General features: G+C 39.2%; 1 protein-coding gene across 1 annotated transcript; it reads left to right on the forward strand.

Annotated features, from left to right (window-relative positions):
* Positions 1–1,659: 1,659 nt before the first annotated feature.
* cyp7a1 (cytochrome P450, family 7, subfamily A, polypeptide 1) lies at positions 1,660–7,871 on the forward strand. The gene is made up of 8 exons (XM_083992101.1): positions 1,660–1,987; positions 3,076–3,316; positions 3,406–3,615; positions 3,772–3,966; positions 4,120–4,319; positions 5,243–5,373; positions 5,565–5,743; positions 5,865–7,871. Exons 1-8 carry the CDS (start codon positions 1,905–1,907, stop codon positions 6,165–6,167), a joined length of 1,542 nt encoding a protein of 513 aa, XP_083848227.1. The 5' UTR covers positions 1,660–1,904; the 3' UTR covers positions 6,168–7,871.
* Positions 7,872–17,356: the final 9,485 nt, after the last annotated feature.

Below are 17,356 nucleotides of genomic sequence, written 5' to 3' on the forward strand. Positions count from 1 at the left end.
AGCAATAACAATAGGGCTGTCGCTGGGCGACTTGCAGTCGCCGCTCGGGCCCTAATAAACAGGGTTACCTTTTTTAATGTTATAGCTGAGAAGTGACATGCCGGGGCCGGGGCAGTGCTGCCTTTTTGTTATTTCACCATAAAAAATTCAAAATCACACATTGTTCAAAATGTTTCAAACCCTCTGTGTGTAATATGAGTCTGGCCCTGAAAGCATCTATATGCTATTATTCAGTCTTACTAATAATGCCCCCTTGTGGAAACAGGACAGAGCAGTTTTTTTTACACTGACATGTTCCAATCCTACACAGCTGACCCCATCCACCTCATTCTTGTGAGGAAAACTTCCGTTGATGAAGCTCTTAGATGACACCTTTTAGTTTGTCACACCCTCTTCCTCTTCCTCTTCCTCGTCATCCTAACCTCACTACTTGTACTTGTACAAAATAGAAATGGAAATAGAAATAGAATACTGCACCTGGTTAGAATAATATATTGTGCTGTTGTATAATCATTTAAAAGTGACAGTGACAGAGCTGTATTATGATAGGCTGCTGTTAAAGACTGGAGGATGTTGACGCCGTGGGTGTAGGAGTGGGGTCTACTGCTGAAGGAGCTGCTCAGAGCCACATGGTGCCTGCAGACCGCCTGAGCACATAGTCTGGCAGTCACTATGATGCACGACTCCTTTTGAGTAGCATGTACATCACCGCTTTTTGGCTGTCATACAGCGATCACTCCGTGACAAGTCTCTCTCTGGCTTCTTACCAGGAACAAATTTGCATGTGGAATTGAATGATATGTCACGTGAGAGCTTTTTCTGGGCGTTTTTAAAAACAACTCGACCAGATTAGACTTCTGCAAACGATGTCATCACTGTGATCATACAGTGTATTTTATATCCCAAAGTCTTGTGTTAAGAGAGGTGTTGCTCTTTTTGGGTGGATAAATGATTCATTGTCTATCCAATAAGTCTAACTACACAACTTTCATGTCATCTTTAGTGTTGTCTTTCTTGATGAACTAGATTTTATCACAACCTGCACAATGGCAAGCCTCAACAGGTCATACCTGCCATATACCGCACAACAGTGATGATCATTCCTGACATGCAAACTCAGACAGTACACGCTCCACAAAGACCTTGAGTCTGTTTACTAACTTGGGTGCCCTTCAGGTGGAACTGTCCATGGACTCCAGTCAAGGCCATTTCAATCACACACACACACACACACATACGCTCACTCATGTACACACGGTCAGGTTCCAGAGATAAAAGGCTGAAAGATTTAGATTTTATGTTATCTTAATGTGAAATCTGGAATTTAAGATAAGCTATCTGTTACACAGGAGTTTTCTTTTAGCTTCTTAGATATGACCCTGCGCGTTCTTTTGAGCAAAGCAAATTACTCTTTTCTGAAATTGGAAACAAATCAGAATTCTTAAAAAAAAAAATCATCTGATCTGTTTCCAATTTCAGAAAAGAGTCATTTCCTTTGCTCAGAAGAATGCGCTGGGTCATATCTAAGTATCTCATTGCAGGGAGGGTACTAATGGTCATTCTGTTGCACAACACAATGAAAAAAATGATGTCCTCAGGCCCATCCCTGAGCACAAAGCAGGTATAAAAACCTCCCACATGCTGCATGTCATCACAGTGGGTTGAACCAACACTGCTCAGTGACACATATACACAGGTTTCTTACCGAACCTGCTGTGACAGGACCTGTCACTTTGCATTCATTGTCTCTGGACTGGAAAACTCCAGGAACTTTAATACGCATTGCCCTCGCTAAGACCGTTGACTTCAATCGAGCAACCAACATTTAGTTCATTGCACTTGTGAGTGTAATCTTTATGAACAATAGCAGTTCTTACTGAGGCTATTGGATCATCGTCATCAACATGATAATAAGCATTGCTCTGATCTGGGCCGTAGTGGTTGGATTCTGCTGCCTTCTGTGGCTCGCTGTTGGGATACGACACAGGTGAGAGACTGTTGAAGTTGCTGTGTTCTGCTGAACCTTCCACACGTTTTGTTATCTGAGTAAACGTGCACAACAATGATGTGTATGATTCATGTGATCACTTATGCAATCATTTTATTGTGAACAGCCATGTTGTGAGTGCTAACTATACACAAAGGCTTTTGTAGAGATGATGGAGTGTGTTTGGCATGCTGCTGATTCACAAACATAGTCACCAATGCAACAATGCTTAGCTGTTCTTTACAAAGACTATGTTGTGCAGTCATTGGTCATGTGTGTTCAGAGTGAAGATGTAGCTGCTTTGGTATTTCCCTCTCTAATAATATTATGTTGTCAGACTATTTTTTTCAATAAATCTTTTCAGTACAGTTATTATTTTAGTGGACTTGGAAACTACTTTTTAATGTTTTGGAAATATTGTGGTTGGCGGGAGTGAGCGGTTCAATTTCAGTAAAACTGGTCTGAATGAGTTTAATGATTAAAGGTATCATCAGCCTTCGGCAGTAGGAAAAAGCATACATCTGGCAGTGGAACCTGTTTTGGAATTATGCCTTCAAGAGTCAAAAGTAGAGTTTTGATAAAAACATGGCATGCATCCAAAGAAGCTGAATAATGTCTTTATTTATGTATAATACAAAATGCATAGAACATTCTACAGATTTTGATCACCAGACTTAGAACAAATTTGAAATGTTTGGCCAGAGGAACCTGAAAAAACATTCTTATTGAACAGAGATTATTGATTCCAGGAACTGCCAGTGCTTTCTCACTTGATCACTGCAGCTTTGAATAGCATGAGAAGACACTGTGACAGTAATTGTTTTCTGATCTCATGGGATGTGATTTTTTTTTCTGTCCTCTCTGCTTTGGCAGCAAAAAAAAATTTTGTGCATTATGTTTATATAATGGTTTGTTCATCGGCAGACAAAAGAGCAAAGTACTTACTGAGAAAGGAATTTAATAATAATCCCTGTACTTACCACGTATCCTTATTACAATCCTTATAATCTTCTCTATTCAGACAGAAATGATAGCAGACACTTTGACTTTCCATCGGTGACAGTTTGTTTTCTTCTCCGTGCCCACAGGCAACCTGGAGAGCCTGCAGTTGAAAATGGCTTCATCCCTTACCTGGGCTGTGCTCTGCAATTTGGGGCAAACCCTCTTCAGTTCCTCCGCAGCCGCCAGAAGAAGTACGGCGATATTTTCACCTGCAAAATCGCTGGCCAGTACATTCACTTCCTGTGTGACCCCTTCTCCTACCATTCAGTCATCAGACAAGGAAGGCATCTGGATTGGAGGAAGTTCCATTTTGCTACATCTGTCAAGGTAGATTTAGGGGATTTTATCATGTTGTGTTCTGTTGCGATATTACTCTTATTACATAGTCCTAACATGGTTCCTCCTGTCTTCACCAGGCATTTGGCCATGACAGCTTCGATCCTCGCCATGGCCACACCACAGAGAATCTCCACCAAACCTTTCTGAAGACTCTGCAGGGTGAGGCTCTACCCTCCCTGATAGAGACCATGATGGTGCACCTGCAGGATGTCATGCTGAGGTCAGACACACTCAGCCCCAGCCAAGACCACTGGGAAGTGGATGGCATCTTTGCTTTCTGCTACAAGGTTAGTAACTGGACTTAAGGCAGACAATATACAAGATTGATTAAAAACACTGGATGATAGGCCCTAATAGTGGACAGTCTGGACAAAATAACTTTTACATTTTGTATGACAACTGTAACTAAATCTTAACTCTTAATTTGTCCTACTGTTATTCAGGTCATGTTTGAATCTGGCTACCTGACACTTTTTGGAAAGGAGTTTGGTGAAGATAAGTGTCAGGCTCGGCAGGCAGCCCAGAAAGCTTTGGTCCTCAACGCTTTGGAGAACTTCAAAGAGTTTGACAAAATCTTCCCTGCATTAGTGGCTGGTCTGCCCATACATGTCTTCAAGAGTGCATACAGTGCCAGAGAGGTTAGTGGACTTTTCCTACTACTATTAAGGGAGAAATTACACAACATAAACTAACAAAAAACATAAACTGTCACAATACATGCTGGTAGTCTTCCTTACCTTTTTTTGCTCAAAGGAAAACTTGTATAACTTATTTCTGTATTTATTCCCTAGAACCTAGCAAAGACCATGCATGCTGAAAACTTGTCCAAGAGGAAGAATGTGTCTGATCTGATCTCTATGAGGATGATCCTGAATGATTCTTTATCTACCTTCAATGACGTGAGCAAGGCAAGAACTCACGTAGCCCTGCTTTGGGCTTCACAAGCAAACACCCTGCCTGCTACCTTCTGGAGTTTATTTTATATGATAAGGTATGTTGATAGGCTCTCTTATTCAGTACCTTTGGTTCTGTCTTTGAATGCAACAAAAAAACAGCCACAATGGCGGATTTCAGTGTAGACTGGAATTTCCACATCTTAGACCAAGATTACAAATACAATTCTTTGGCTTATTACTGTCTTTAAATTAGTCAAATAAAAAATCCCCCCTAAACATGTCTATATGCTATAGACATGTATATCTTATATCTAACTGATTGGTCTCAGTAAACCAGTTTAACGACACTGTGTTTTTGGATCTATTGGTCATGCATAACACACCAGGTATCAAACAGAAGATATAGTTTGGGCATTGACATGTAAACTTATTAGGAGCTGCTGCTGTACTGAATTAGTCAATGCTGCAGTTAATGGCACTTAAGTTATAGTCCTCACTGACACTTGAACCAAGAGCTAAGGAAAATACATTTTATTGGACAAATACAGCCAAATGCTGAAGACAACAAAGACTCAAAATAATAGTTGAATGTTGCCATTTGTGGCACCCATATAAAAAATAAAAAAAAACAGTTCTGAAGCTCTGAGTATTTTCTTTTCCTGTGAAATGGAAGCCATATCACATGCATCAAAAAGGGAAACAATTGCCATTGTATCTGATGTATAGTGGCTTTATAAAGGATTCAAGCCTTTTTACAAATTTTGTAGTAGAACTGTCACATATTGTTCACTATTGTTTTGCTCTTTAATCTACACTCTCAATGTCTCAAAGTCTCAATGAAGCTATACTGGACTAAAACATAAGAAGTTCTTTGCACAGATGTGATAGCATCCATGGTGTGACAGCAATGAAATGACAATATCTGTTACTGCATAGGTTGACATGAAAAGTAATTCATTATTTGTGAAAAATTGTTAATACCTAATAGTGACTTACGGGTTCTGGTTTCTGTACTCAGGAGTCCTGATGCAATGAAAGCAGCTCGTGAGGAAGTGCAGAAAGTTTTTAAAAGTTCCGGTCAGACAGTTGACCTCAGCGACCCCACACTGAAACTTACCAGGGACCAGCTGGACAACATGCCTGTTTTGGGTAAGATTTCCGCACTAAAATAGAATTTTTTTAACAACAACCGCACTTGCATTCAAATTTTGGCCTGCTGAGACTGAATTCAACCACTGTGTTCTGTGAGTTTTTGTCCAATCTGAGATTAAGCAGGGGATAAACATATATGTTCCTTTTAAATAGAGAAATTAATTTCATTTGTGTTTTTCTGTTTATAGACAGCATCATAAAAGAAGCCATGCGTCTTTCCAGTGCTTCAATGAATGTGCGTGTTGCCAAGGAAGACTACCTGCTTCACCTTGACAATCAAGAAGCTTACCACATTAGGAAAGATGATGTCATTGCACTCTATCCGCCCATGCTGCACTATGATCCAGAAATCTATGAGGATCCCTGTGTAAGACTCCTTTTTAATGCCTACTGAATAGATGATAAACTATCTTTAGGAGCTCTGCAAGTTTATGACGCTCTTCTTAAAACTCACCTTCTTTTTTCTGTGTCTTCTCTTTGTCCTGCAGGAGTACAAGTTTGACCGTTTCTTGGATGAAACGGGTCAGGAGAAAACTGCCTTTTACCGCAGTGGGCAACGGCTACGTTATTTCTACATGCCCTTTGGCTCTGGGGTCACCAAATGTCCTGGCAGATTTTTCGCTGTGTATGAGATCAAGCAGTTCCTCTGTCTGGTTCTGGCCTACTTTGATATGGAACTACTGGACCCTGCAATCAAAGTCCCACCTCTTGACCAGTCGCGTGCTGGACTTGGAATCCTCCAACCTACCTATGATGTGGACTTCAGGTACAAGCTGAAATCAGACTACTAGTCTCTGTCTTTGTAAGATGGACTGACTTATGTATATTGCACATAGTATATATATATATTTAACATGTAAATGAAGATGCGTTGCTGCATGTGTAAATAGACTGAATTATACATTTTTGTTGCTTTAATTTTGTGCTGAAGTGCTAAACACTGTGTCTGTTGAAATATGTGAGGTAGCATCTTCAGTTCCTGTGGAAAGACAGACCTAGAGTCATGTAAATGTATACCATGAATGTGTTTTTATACTTCAAGGTGGTAGCTGCGGCCTGGATTACAACCTGTAATCGATGTTTCAAGCATTTGAAAGATGATTTTTATACCAAAAAGGAAATTAATAGCACCAGGCGAAAGCCTGAGAGATTGGTCAGACTAAAAATGAAATGGTCTAGACTCTAAGTCATTAGTAATGAATGATGAGATAAGTGGCTTGCACTAAATCGGCTATGCAAAGACCCCGGTATGCTCCCTTGAGAACTATAATGTAAGTTTACATTTGCACTCTTTTGTAAATACTACAATTTTAATGTATGTTAAATGTTAGCATTGACTATTAAAGACTGTGTTGTGCTGTGTTGAAATGTGCTCATTTTCTGTGTGTTTATCACATGGCATGAAAATCACATGGATCATGTGTTCTGTTCTCATTTGTCTATGGATATTCTCATTCATCCAGGTCATTGTTATCTCTGGGCAACAAACTGAGTCGAAGGCAACCTCACTAGTCTGACGATCGACGGTCAGACTAGTCAGGCTGATGTGTTGTGAACTGATGAAGCAAGAGGCGAAATGTCTTCCTAGTCAAATACAAGTCTAGTTGCCTTTGATTCAATTTGTTGGCCAGAGATCTTTTTCTCATTTATTTGGTACTTTGACGTCAGGACATTTAATTTACGAAGTGCAATTGCTGAGGCAAGCATGACCATTTATTTCTTCAATGAATCAATGCAGTGCAATTCAGTTATCAGTATCATTTTCTGCCTTCACCTCCACCCTGCAATAGGAGATACAGATCAACCTTGGACTTTGCTCCCTCTGGCTTTCTAAGTTTCAGACACTGGTGTCAATGAATACTTGTCAGATTGTTGGCCAATACTGACCTTTATAACGACCTCTACCCTCTCAGTGTCGTGATCGCAAGACCTGCTACTGTACTTAACAATATCAGTTTGTAGTTCAGGTGCTCATTTGTAACTCAGGCTGATATTTATGACATAAAGTTGGCTGAACTTTTTTGCAGGTGAAGGTTTTTTTTAAGTGCTGCGCAACAGGAATTCTCTCTTCAAACTGCACTCCAACATTTATAAGGGAGTAATTCATTGATTGTAATTAACTAATGCCTTATTAATACTGTTAATTATATGGCAATTGCACTAAATAGCTTGGCACAGACCTCAAAATGCAAGGTTAAGCCGGAGACATAATCACCTCAAAAAATGTTTTTCATGTAAAACAGGTCATTTCAACAATTAAAATGACCTATTTTACATGAAAAACATTATGCCTTTGTTATGTCCATGTAGACATACCCTGAATGATTCTAATGAACTTGTGGTTAGAGAATTGCTGTAATGATGCAGAGGTGGTTTATTTTATTTCCTCACTGTCTGAAGTTTTTTTTCTCAACAAAGTTCATCCCAAGAGTATGTGTGTGTATCATGTAGATGCTGAACAAACAGATAATAAATCAATACATTTGTACACCTGTCTCAGTGCTCCATCACGTGTAGTGTTATGCAAGTGTTTTGGCTAGTTTCAGAACAATTTGTCATTTTCCCATCCAGGGTCCAGGTTGCTGAAATAGCAGATCCACTTGCACATGTCTGTGCACCTACAGGAGTGTTGGTCTTAAGATGTATGGAAGCAAATTTTGAAATTAAAATGAAACTGACAAGACATGAAAAGAAAAACAATCGGTGGGGTAGCATAATGAATTACTGCCTTTGATGTCTTCGTTTTCACCCCATTAACCCCCTTCCCCCCACCCTACTCCCGATTGGCATATTGAGTATGACCAATTTTTTCTTCAATGAAGATATAGCAATTCAGTTATCAGTATCATTTTCTGCCTTCACCTCCACCCTGCAATAGGAGATACAGATCAACCTTGGATTTTGCTCCCTCTGGCTTTCTAAGTTTCAGACACTGGTGTCAATGAATACTTGTCAGATTGTTGGCCAATACTGACCTTTATAACGACCTCTACCCTCTCAGTGTCGTGATCGCAAGACCTGCTACATAACAATAGCAGTTTGTAGTTCAGGTGCATCAAAAAATGAAAGAATCAAACAATGCTTATGACATAAAGTTGGCTGAACTTTTTTGCAGGTGAAGGACTTTTTTAAGTGCTGCACAACAGGAATTTTCTCTTTTCAAACTGCACTCCAACATTTATAAGGGAGTAATTCATTGATTGTAATTAACTAATGCCTTATTAATACTGTTAATTATATGGCAATTGCACACATGATTAAATAGCTTGGCAAAGACCTCAAAATGCAAGGTTAAGCCGGAGACATAATCACCTCCAAAAATGTTTTTCATGTAAAACAGGTCATTTCAACAATTAAAATGACCTATTTTACATGAAAAACATTTTTAGACATACCCTGAATGATTCTAATGAACTTGTGGTTAGAGAATTGCTGTAATGATGCAGAGGTGGTATATTTTATTTCCTCACAGTCTGAAGGTTTTTTTTCTCAACAAAGTTCATCCCAAGAGTATGTGTTTGAATACAATTTATCATGTAGATGCTGAACAAACAGATAATAAATCAATACATTTGTACACCTGTCTCAGTGCTCCATCACGTGTAGTGTTATGCAAGTGTTTTGGCTAGTTTCAGAACAATTTGGTTGTCATTTTCCCATCCAGGGTCTAGGTTGCTGAAGTAGCAGATCCACTTGCACATGTCTGTGCACCTACAGGAGTGTTGGTCTTGAAATTAAAATGGATGAACAGAAATCCTTTTTCATTTTCTTTTTTTTTTTATGATCAATTATTTATTGTTCTTTTTGCAGACAGCCGCCTTACTGCCTTTGTTGTCTTCGTTTTCACCCCATTAACCCCCTTCCCCCCACCCTCCTCCCGATTGGCATATTGAGTTAACAGAATTGTTCAATCAACCAAAACCAAACAAACAATAAGAAAAAACTAGAACATTTCCTCTGGGGAAATTTTGAAAGGCCCACAGGGCTACTGCTGGTTTTGCCATCTCTGTCAACATGGGAATCAAACCAACGATCTTAAGGTCAAGACAGAGCTGATCAGACACATGATCATCTTTCTATAAGCACTGATATGGAGGAGCTGTAATCACATTAGGTTAACTGTGTGTGTGTGTGTGTGTGTGCGTGTGTGTGTGTGTGTGTGTGTGTGTGTGTGTGTGTGTGTGTGTGTGTGTGTGTGTGTGTGTGTGTGTGTGTGTGTGTGTGTGTGTGTGTGTGTGTGTGTGTGTGTGTGTGTGACTATGAGCTGCATCCTGTGTCAGTCTGGTTTAGCTGTGTCTGTGTTTATAAACATTTAAACGAGCGCCAGGTGGATTGTTTATGAAGTTAACGAGCTCTGGCCTGAGGATCACAGAGGTTACCACGGCGATAGGGGCCCCCGCAGGCTGAGACAGACAGAAACGTGGAGAAAAAGAGCCATTTTCTGCCTCTGCACCGGTCTCACATTTAGGCTTACTGTGACAAAACGGTAGCTCCTATCAGAACAAAACACAGATCACGTTGCTCTATACAATATGTGGATTTGCAGAACCAGCGTTGAAGGAAAAAAAATCCAAAATAAATTGCTTGGATTTACAAATAAACGTCTCATCTTCTAGTAATGATTGATTCATCTTCCAATACCCCCTTCCCCTCATGGTGTCTGTAAAATCTAGTTTTAATATAATAAGGTAATGATCAGACCGAAATCTTTCGTCAATCATTACTTGACTAACTTTTACCATTAAGGCGAAAGAAATAAGAAAGAAATCTATTCTACTTGCCAATGCATTTCTTCGCCAGGTGTATCTAATTAGATCCGGATTCTTTATTCTCCAAATATCAACTAAGTCCATTGCGGACATCATGGACGTAAGAGCGTATCGCTTTTGACCTTGATGATCGTCTTTTCCACCAGTTCTATCCTTGGATGGTTGAAGAACAGTATTGTGATCTCCTGTCTGAATTACAGGAATATCACAATGCTGAATCATCGAATATAAATTCTCAAAAAAAATAGGATCATTATTATTTGGAGCATAAATATTAACCAAACAAAAGCGTATATTTTCAAGTTCAACATCTAAAATAATTATTCGACCATCACATATCACGTTCTATTTTATGCACAGAAAAATCTAGATGTTCTCTAAACAAAACTAGAACTCCCCTTTGGTTTTTCAAACCATGATTAAAAAAAATACCTTGTTTGTTAACAGTTTCAGCGTGTTCTTCCCCCTTCTTCAGAACTGTCACCGTGATGTCAGGCGGTGACGTGCCTTATCAGCTGACATTACGGTGACAGTTCTGAAGAAGGCGGAAGAACACGCTGAAACTGTTAACAAACAAGGTAGATGAGAAGGGTCTATGGGATGAAAGTAACAAAGTGCAGCTTCTCTTCAAAGTCAAATTACACCAACGTCATTTCACATTTTTACAAAATAACACATTGTATTGACAGAGAACACATGTGATATAGTGATTACAAACAAAAAAATGTTTCTCTCTGTGATACTATCTTTTTAAATGACGTCTATTTGAAAAATGTTACTTTTGACACAGCTCTCCCCACAAATCACAGGAACTCAAGGCCAATAGGAGGGCGCTTAACTTCCTGGATTTTACAACTCTGAACAATAGGGGAGAATGGGGACAGCTGCAATGGGACGGTTGCAACAAGTCTTATTTCTCCGATCAGAAACATGCTAGAGTGATGACACTCACACTGCACATGCACAGTATAGAATAGAATAAATCTTTATTCATCCCCCTTGAGGGAAATTCAAGTCGTCCAGCAGCTTACAAGAGCACATGACAGAAAAGATAACACAAATACACAGAATAATAAATAACCTAAAATGATATAAATACGAAGTAAAAGTGTATAGCCTAACAAATGGCATTGTGCATCTTGATGGCTGCTCCTCTGACCTGTGAGTCTTATGTAGAGGGTGTTGGGGGTCACCCAGGATGGCCTTCAGCTTACACCCCATCCTCCACCAGCTCCACCCCCCCTCCCACCACACAGCTACATTTCTTGATGAGCTTGTTTATTGTTTATTGTATTCTTTGGATCCCCATTAGTCTACATTATGATGCAGACTATTCTTCCTGGGGTCCACATTAAATCAAACAGTTATTCCAACAATACAGTGTTTATACAAAAAATTACATAAAATAATTTATCCTGAATATATAAACAAGATTTTAGAAATGCATATACAATGTAAATAAGTTAACATGATCAAGAGGAATAATATAGCTTTTTACATGATTATAAAATAGTTACATGATTATAGAAGAGTATACATGAGATAACCTAAAGCATAAATGTTCAACGCAGGTGTAACATGCTTGAATTCAACTTGGCATTGCCTAATTTAATAGTAGTCTATTGCAACATAATATTATGACGACGCTTGTTTAGTCTGTTCCAGACTGTAAAAGTCTGTTCCTGTCCCTGACCCTGATGCTGTTACCCCAGCAGACAATGGCAAAGAATGTAACACCTGCAATGATGGACTGACAGAACATGCACAGCATTACATTACAGATGTCAAAGGACCCGAGGGTTCTCAAAAAGAAGAGCCTGCTTTGTGTCTTTACACAGCACTTGTGTGTACAGAGTAGACCAATCCAACCTGTCATCAGTTTTTGCAAAAACTCAAATATCTTACCAAGAATATTTGTCTTATTTCTAGTCAAAATGTCATTTCTAGTCAAAACAAATCACATAAAAAGTAGCTTGTTTACTTCTTTAAAGCATATTTTCACTTGAAATAAGCAGAAAAATCAGAACTGATAGTGCAGCAAGTTTTGTTATGTTGTTTGTTTGAAACAAGTGAAAATGATCTAAAAACAAGTTAAGTTTTAGGTGATGAGTCTTATTTTAAGTGGAAAGAGATTAGTTTTGACTAGAAATGAGACATTTTGACAAGAAAAAAGACAAATATTCTTGGAAAGATTTTGAGTTTGTATGAAACCTCTGTACAGAAGAAGAATAGAAAAGACACATTCAGCATCTGCTCCTGCTTGACAAAGTTGTTTTAGGTATGAAAGTTGATTTTTTTCATGAGCTGTATTTTTGTCACACTGTCCTAAACCTTTGTATGAGTGAATCCAAACTTACCAAGTTTGAATCGTTGTTTTGTTGACTATTAAATGACATGGTTGACATGTGTCAATGTCATTGTGTGTAGCTGGCACATGATGTTTTGTCATGGCTGATGGGTGGGGACAGTTGCAACAACTTCTTGCAACTGTCCCCATGTTAAAGGGATACTTCACCCAAAATCGATAATTCACCAATTTTCTACTCACCGTCATGCCAAGGAAGGGTTTGGAGAACTTTTGGAGTCATCAAAATTCTTTTGGAGTTCCAGGCCCCTCCTGGAACTGGCAACAGATTTTAATATAATGGCAGCGGATAGAGCTCACTTTTCAATCGTCCAAAACACACATGAAACATCCAAATACTGCTTGTCCGTACTGTGTCCTGAAGTTGTGACATGAAAAAGTTGATTGGAAAAAAAATGTAAAATTTTTTTTTAGCCTGGTTGTAGTAGTAACTAAATAAATAAATAATACCATAAGTATTACTGTAAAACAATGCATATTTTAGCAATACTATGCTTATTGAGACAAAAAGCTAAAGTTAATGAGTGAAATTTAAAGCAGAAGTAAGCGATATATTTGTGTTAATATAAGTCTTAAATAGTTATATCTTCCGACAGCAATCACTTGCATAGAGTGTTTGGACCGAAACACGGGTCTCTCAGTCACTCTGCTCTGCTCTGAGCCGAGGAGAAAACTTTTCTCGTATCCCACGGTTTTTATCCAATGAGGAGAGAGAACGGCATGAAGGGCTGTGTGTGCAGCCAAGGGATGCGCCTGAATGTGGTGACGTAGGGGCGAGGACTGTTATGGTGCGTTCAAGGCAGCCCGTAACTCGTGTTTTTCCGACCTGTGAAGTCGTACCAGTTCGATCTGGTGCAAGTTCACGGGTCGGAAGTTACGAGTGGCCGTTATAGTGACTTTCACAGGTAAAACAGGTCGGAAAAACACGAGTGGGTTGCCTGGAACGCTACAAAATCGTAAGTTGTGACATGAAGTTGTAATTTACGGTTTCAAAAGCCTTCCTGGAACGCAGCATTAGCCAAAACGACCGGATCGCTTACTTCTGCTTAAGGTATGTTTAATATGTTGCAACTGTCCCTGATCCGTGTTGCAACTGTCCCCAGGTTTGGAGTTGGATGCAACGTCTGCATTCTTCCATTCAAACAGACATTGTGATTGATTGTCATATGTAGCCATCTTTAAAAAAGACACATTTAACTTTAATATGTAAAGGTTTGGTGAGTGTAGTCCAAATAGTCTCCGAGTAACTGAGAAAAAAGTAAAAAGTGTTGCAACTGTGCAGTCTCCCCTACATTTATTCGGGCGGCTGTGGCTCAGGAGGTAGAGCGGGTCGTCCACTAACCGGAAGGTTGGTGGTTCGATTCCAGGCTCCTCCTGGCAACATGTCGAAGTGTCCTTGGGCAAGACACTGAACCCACACTTGCCCCCCGATGTGTCCATTGGGTGTACGAATGTGTGTGAATGGTTAGATTCCTGCGCTACAGCGCTGTATGAATGTGTGTGAAAGGGTGAATGTGACCTACAGTGTAAAGCGCTTTGAGTGGTCCAAGAGACTAGAAAAGCGCTATATAAGTGCAAGTCCATTACCATTACCATTTAAAATGAATTCCCTTTTCTTAGAAACCTGGTTTCAGAACCGGATCTGGCTGTTGAGTGAGCTGCTGAATGAGGAGGGAGGACTGCTCGCTATCTTTCCCATATTCAACTAACTCTCCAGAAGGAAATATATGTTTCTCATTGTCCCAAAAGAATAATATTAAAAAATATGTGCTTTATTCCAAAAGATATTGCTTCTACCCCTAATATCACTGTTTATTGGAATTGCCTGACAAATCATATCAACTGGAAATCATACACAAATATTACCCATCTTATTACTCTTTGCAAAAGTTAAAAAAGGACATTAACTGCTCTTTTTGTAACTCACATTCAGACACAGTCTATCATCATCTATTCTGGCTGCATCAGCAGCTTCATCATTGATTATCTCACCATAGATTTTTATCTTACTCTGGGAAAATGTTGTTTTTCGTTTCCATAAGAGAGAAGGAAAATGTTATTTTTTAAAAACTTTTTTAAAACGTTTTATTCCTGGCAAAATGTTATATTCATAAAAGTAAATTTACTAAGAAAACCCCTTGTTTTGTTATTCTTCGAAAAGAAATGGAACCTTATTTTAAGCTAATTACCAAATCAACAAATGAAAAGGCTATCAAAGCTAGACTTCTGTAATATTTACAACCTTTTTGTATAACGTAGATTATACTGGCACATGTTTTTCTGTGTTCTCTTTGTATATTGTTCTCTGTATACTATTTGTATCTCAACTCCTTATAGACAAATAAAGCACTGTGTTGGGGGAAAAAAACTCAGGCCAATAAGAAATTTGAAAATGAAGTTACTATCTCGAGTTTTCGGGTCGAGCCATCCATTGTCATCCAATGTCACTGAGTTTGAAAGTGCAGGGGGGGGGGGTTTGTGGCAGGACTGTGTGACAAATGATCCATGCTTTCACATTGCAACTCCCTGTCAATGTGACTGTTGTTCCAGTTGAGCATATTCTAGGCAAAGTTGTTTTCCTAGATTTGTCATCTATGCCAGGCATGTGTCTTCTCAGCACATTTTCCCAATACCAATAGATTAGGAATGGAATCTGATCACATATTTGAGAAGAATTATGAGATCCTGGGAGTCATAGCTGAGTTTTCTTTTAGCTCTCATGTTCAGGAGACTTAATTAGACTTATTTAGTATAATTTAGAGATCTCTTTTTCTGATCGGAGTGAGACACAGATAAGTTATTTTCACCTGACGTCGCTGTTAGAAAACTGAGACATTTGAGAAGAATAATGAGATATAGCTGAGTTCTTTAAGCTCTTTCTTTGATCTCATGGTCTCATGTTCAGGAGGCTGAAATTAAACTTATTTTAGATCATTTAGAGATCTCTTGTTTTGATAAAACATGAGATTATATGTGATTGTTTCTCCTGAGTTTAATTTGAGAAGCAAGAGAAAAAAACGTTGGTCTCGCCTTTGTATCAAAAAATAGCTCGGAGGAGAAATGAAAGAAACAACAATGAGATCTCTTCCTGGGTTTCACTTTCCTCGGGGTGGGGTCTCTGATAATAACCCCGATGCACTGGTCCAGCTCAAATCAGTCTAGACCAGCCTATGCCCAGTGCTCTGCATCTCTCTTCTTTGTTTGCCAATTGTTCTTTAACCACAGACTTGAGATCAAACCATTTCTTCTTTACTTCATCAGTGGTGCACTCTCCAGATACAGCATTCAGTGAACAAATTCTTTTCTCTGCTTACGTTCTCTGCTCAGTGTCTGTAATTTTTGTGTGCACATGGCCCTGCAGTCTCATGCCCATTTACAGGGATTGATGGGGCATTAACCTATGCTAATCCAATGTTAATTAGGATCACCTGGAACACACTCCCAATATTCTAACTCATCAAATACAAAGTATAATTTACACATCCACGTACTGGTAAAGAATATTTCATCAAATCCTTCATTAAAGTTATAGGTGGTAATCATGTTCAGAAACATATTTTGTTCTACTGGGAGAAATTGTTCTGAAAAAAATTTAATAAAGCCCTATTCGCACGGGATTAGGGACGTCGGGTGATTTGTAAATTACCCCCCACGTCTGTGTTTCTTGCGGTGCATTCGCACGGGATAAGTGAAGTCTGTATTTTTACTCGAATTTACTGACATTAAGGCTCCGATATGACGTCAAAGCTATGTGCACGTCGTAACATCCGCTGCTGTCACATCCATGTGTGAAGCAAATGTAAATAAAATGTCAAAGCAGTGTGACAGTGGTGGTCCTGTCACTATGCCTCCAATTGATCATGTGCCCTGGCTACTTGTCCAACCGTTTAGAAAAATCTATAATCGTTTACACGCCACGTAACCCTCCTCCTCCTTCATTTCTCACCGATATAAGTATTTTTAGGGGTGATAACGTTGCCTGAAAGCTTCAGATAATAATGGAACTGCGTGTCAATCCCCCCTCACTTTATCTCCGCGTGGCCTACCTGTCTCTCTCCAGCTTTCCTTTCAAAATAAAGGCTGAGGAAAAAAAAAAAAAAAAACACAGAGTCCTCCGGCCTGTACTGCTAAGGAGGCTCAACATAGCCAGGCTTTGTGTTTATGTCCTAGCTCAACAAAACCTCTAGCCCCGCGGTCCCCCCGGAGTTAACACGGTAGGCTACTACGAAGCTTATTGCTCCTGATGCTCAGCTCAACACTGAGCAGCGTATTCCCTCAGCTGAACATCTGTAGGCGGAGACGTAAGTAACAGCAGCGGATCAGCGCGATCTCTGCCTCCGGTCAAACGCTCTGTTCTGATCCTGATCCACTGTCAAAGTAAAGGTGACGCCAGCTGTAAATGAGTTAAATAGTTAAACAGCAGCGCTTTTATAGCAGATTTAATTATTAAACTCTGAGCATAACCTGGTCGGGAACGTCATGAGCTAAGCATAAGTTACCATGGTGATCTAGTCGGGTTAAAAGAGAGCCACATTTGTAGTACACGAGAGCCTGGCTTTAATATTTTATTTACAACATATTAGTTAGTTAGTTAGTTAGTTAGTTAGTTAGTTAGTTAGTTAGTTAGTTAGTTAGTTAGTTAGTTAGTTAGTTAGTTAGTTAGTTAGTTAGTTAGTTAGTTAGTTAGTTAGTTAGTTAGTTTATTTGTCCACGATGTGGAAATTTGTTTTTGGTCTCATAAAAAACAACAGGCAGGACAATAACAACAACAACAAGCAGGACAACAACAACAACAACAACAACAACAACAACAACAACAACAACACTTACACACAGACATCTTCAA

This window comes from Trachurus trachurus (assembly GCF_905171665.1).
Source record: "Trachurus trachurus genome assembly, chromosome: 17".
Lineage (NCBI taxonomy): Eukaryota > Metazoa > Chordata > Actinopteri > Carangiformes > Carangidae > Trachurus > Trachurus trachurus.